Source organism: Rhinopithecus bieti, unplaced genomic scaffold (genome assembly GCF_001698545.2).
Source record: "Rhinopithecus bieti isolate Rb0 unplaced genomic scaffold, ASM169854v2 scaffold_10264, whole genome shotgun sequence".
Lineage (NCBI taxonomy): Eukaryota > Metazoa > Chordata > Mammalia > Primates > Cercopithecidae > Rhinopithecus > Rhinopithecus bieti.
In genome coordinates this window covers 383,662-386,417 of record NW_016806418.1, presented here as the reverse complement: position 1 = coordinate 386,417, position 2,756 = coordinate 383,662, and the positions used below count along the sequence as shown (strand labels likewise).

Sequence of the window (2,756 nt, the reverse complement as noted above, 5' to 3'; positions counted from 1 at the left end):
GGGACAGAGACTCAGAGAGAGAGAGGGACAGAGACCCAGAAAGATAGGGAGACAGAGACTCAGAGAGAGAGAGGGACAGAGACCCAGAGAGAGAGGGGGACAGAGACTCAGAGAGAGATGGGGACAGAGACTCAGAGAGAGGGGGACAGAGACTCAGAGAGAGATGGGGACAGAGACTCAGAGAGAGGGAGACAGAAAGCCAGGGAGAGAGGAGGACAGAGATCCAGGGAGAGGGGGTCAGAGACCCACAGAGAGGAGGATAGAGCCGTAGGCACAGAAAGACAGCCGCCCCCGCCACCTCTCCATAGGGAGTTGGAGATGCTGGCGCACCTCCAGCAGAGCCTTGGGCGTCACCTACTTCATCTTGCAGTGGGCGGCAGTCAGCACCCAGCGCTCATTGACCAGGACGCCTCCGCAGTGCAGCTGATTGCCACTGAGCAGGGCCACCTGCCATGGGTGGGAGCCTCTTGCACATGGGGTACCATCAATAATCTTGTCACCCTGGGCTGGATGGAGACATGGAGGAGCATGTGGGTAGCCAGCCTCAGGGGAAGGCTGCAGCTGCACCTCAGGGATTCCCGGAGTCAGAGATGGAGAGAGACAGACGGAAATGCGTGGAGAAATACAGAGAAAGCAAGAGACAGGGATAGAGACAGACAGAAGGAGCCCACTCAGAAACCCAGGAGGTGCATCTCATTGGGGGAACCACAGAGAGACACTGAGCGCAGGAGGCAGGGCCTGGAGGGGACAGAGACCCCTGAGGCAGCAAAAGCAGGAAGAGCGGGGGCTTCAGCCGACAGTCTGGTCCTCCCAGGATGGAAGCTGTTTGAGGAGGGAGGGGTTCTGACTCAGGGACTCCTTGGAGAGGGTCAGTGGGGGCCCCGAGGTGAGGTCAGGCTTCCCAGTCCAGCTTTCACCTTCTTCTCCGGCAGTTCCCAGGGCTAATGATAGCAGTAGGATCTGCAGGGGCAGGAGAAGGGATCCTGCCATGGTGCCCTGCTGAGCCGCTCAGGGGCTGCAAGGCCAGGAAGGGCCTCTCCTGCTGGAGCTGAGAAGGAGAAGGCATTCAGGCCCAGCCCCTCCTCCCTCAGACCCAGGGGTCCAGGCCTTAGCCCCTCCTCCCTCAGACCCAGAAATTTTTCTGGCCTCTCCTTCCTCACACTCAGAAGTCCAGACCCTTAACCTCCTCCTCCCTCATACCCAGGAGTCCAGACTCTTGCACCCTCCTCCCTCAGACCCAGGGGTCCAGAGCCTCATCGCCCTACTCCCTCAGACCCAGGAGTCCAGGCCCCCAGCCCCTCCTCCCTCAGACCCAGGAGTCCAGGCCCCCAGCCCCTCCTCCCTCAGACCCAAAAGTCCTGTTCTACAGACTCCTAGAGAGCCAGGAATCTAGGCTCCGATCTTGCCCCTCCCTATGGAACCCAAACTTCTGAGTCCCTAGTTCCTTTTTCCCTAAGAGGCCCCAAATTGCAGACTTCCAGGCCCTCACTGCTCAGGACCAGGAGTCCAGGCTGCAGGCCCTGCCTCTTGGGAGCAGAGTCAGGCTGGGAGCCAGCATCGCCCCCTCCCCTACAGGTACACCCTTGATGAAGCCTCTTCTCACCTCCAGAGGATCTGATGTGATCCAAGTTCGGACTTGAGCTGGCACACAGCTGGGCTCCAAGATCCCCAGCCCTCTGCTGGGCAGTCCTCTTATACCACCCTCCGCCCCACGCCCGGCCCCAGTGCCCTGGGGTGCAGGCAGAGCTGACTCTGGGACGCCCCCGACTGCTTTTGCAGTTCTGGCTATCTGGAACCCCTGACGCAGCGAGAGCAATTGGCACCACTGCACTCTCTCTCCACCCTCCCTCCGAAGGACGGGCGGTGCCCAGCTCCTGCGCCCCCGCACGTTCCGGTCCCACAGTCCCTCCTGGCTGCTCTCAGGGGAGGGACCCGGTGCGCTGGGTCTGAGGGGCAGGGGCGGGATTCAAGGACGGGCTGAGCTCAGGGAATAGGCTTTGGCTCGGTCCTTCTTTGGGGCCTCTCCTGTCTCAGCGTCCCGAGTGATTGGATTCTCTCTCTCTCTCTCTCTTTCTTTCTTTCTCTCTCTCTTTCTTTCTCTTCCTTCCTTTCTTCCTCTTTCTCTTTCTTTCCTTCTTTCTTTCTCTTTCTTTCTTTCTTTCTTTCTTTCTTTCTTTCTTTCTTTCTTTCTTTCTTTCTTTCTTTCTTTCTTTCTTTCTTTTCTTTTCTTTCTTTCTTTCTTTCTTTCTTTCTTTCTTTCTTTCTTCCCCTTCCTTCCTTCCTTCCTTCCTTCCTTCCTTCTTTCTTTCTTTCTTTCTTTCTTTCTTTCTTTCTTTCTTTCTTTCTTTCTTTCTTTCTTTCTTTTCTTTCTTTCTTTCTCTCGCTTTCTTTCCCTCCCTCCCTCCCTCCCTCCCTTCCTTCCTTCCTTCTCTTTCTTTTTTTTGGACGGAGTCTCTATCGCCAGGCTGGAGTGCTGTGGTATGATTTCGGCAACCTCTGTCTCCTGGGTTCAAGTGATTCTTCTGCCTCAGCCTCCCGAGTAGCTGGGATTACAGGCATGCACCACTACTCTCAGATTTTTTGTATTTTTAGTAGAGACAGGGTTTCACCATGTTGGCCAGGATGGTCTCGATCTCCCGACCTCATGATCCGCCCACCTCGGCCCCCCAAAGTGCTGGGATTACAGGTGTGAGCCACCGTGCCCGGCTTCTGGGGTTGTTTTCTTGCCCTCACCTCCTCTCAGGGGTGGCCTAGAC

At 56.6% G+C, this 2,756-nt stretch overlaps 1 protein-coding gene across 1 annotated transcript in view; it reads right to left on the bottom strand.

The window, feature by feature from the left end:
• The window catches only part of KLK7 (kallikrein related peptidase 7), a 6,890-nt gene extending 5,219 nt beyond the window's left edge, over window positions 1-1,671 (bottom strand). Inside the window, exons 1-3 of the mRNA XM_017876491.1 lie at window positions 1,604-1,671; window positions 918-1,048; window positions 359-506 (exon numbers count right to left, since the gene is read on the bottom strand). Of these exons, the coding sequence (XP_017731980.1) occupies window positions 359-506; window positions 918-990 (221 nt within the window). The 5' untranslated portion in view covers window positions 991-1,048; window positions 1,604-1,671. The remainder of the gene's footprint in view (window positions 1-358; window positions 507-917; window positions 1,049-1,603) is intronic.
• Between the last annotated feature and the right edge of the window lie 1,085 nt (window positions 1,672-2,756).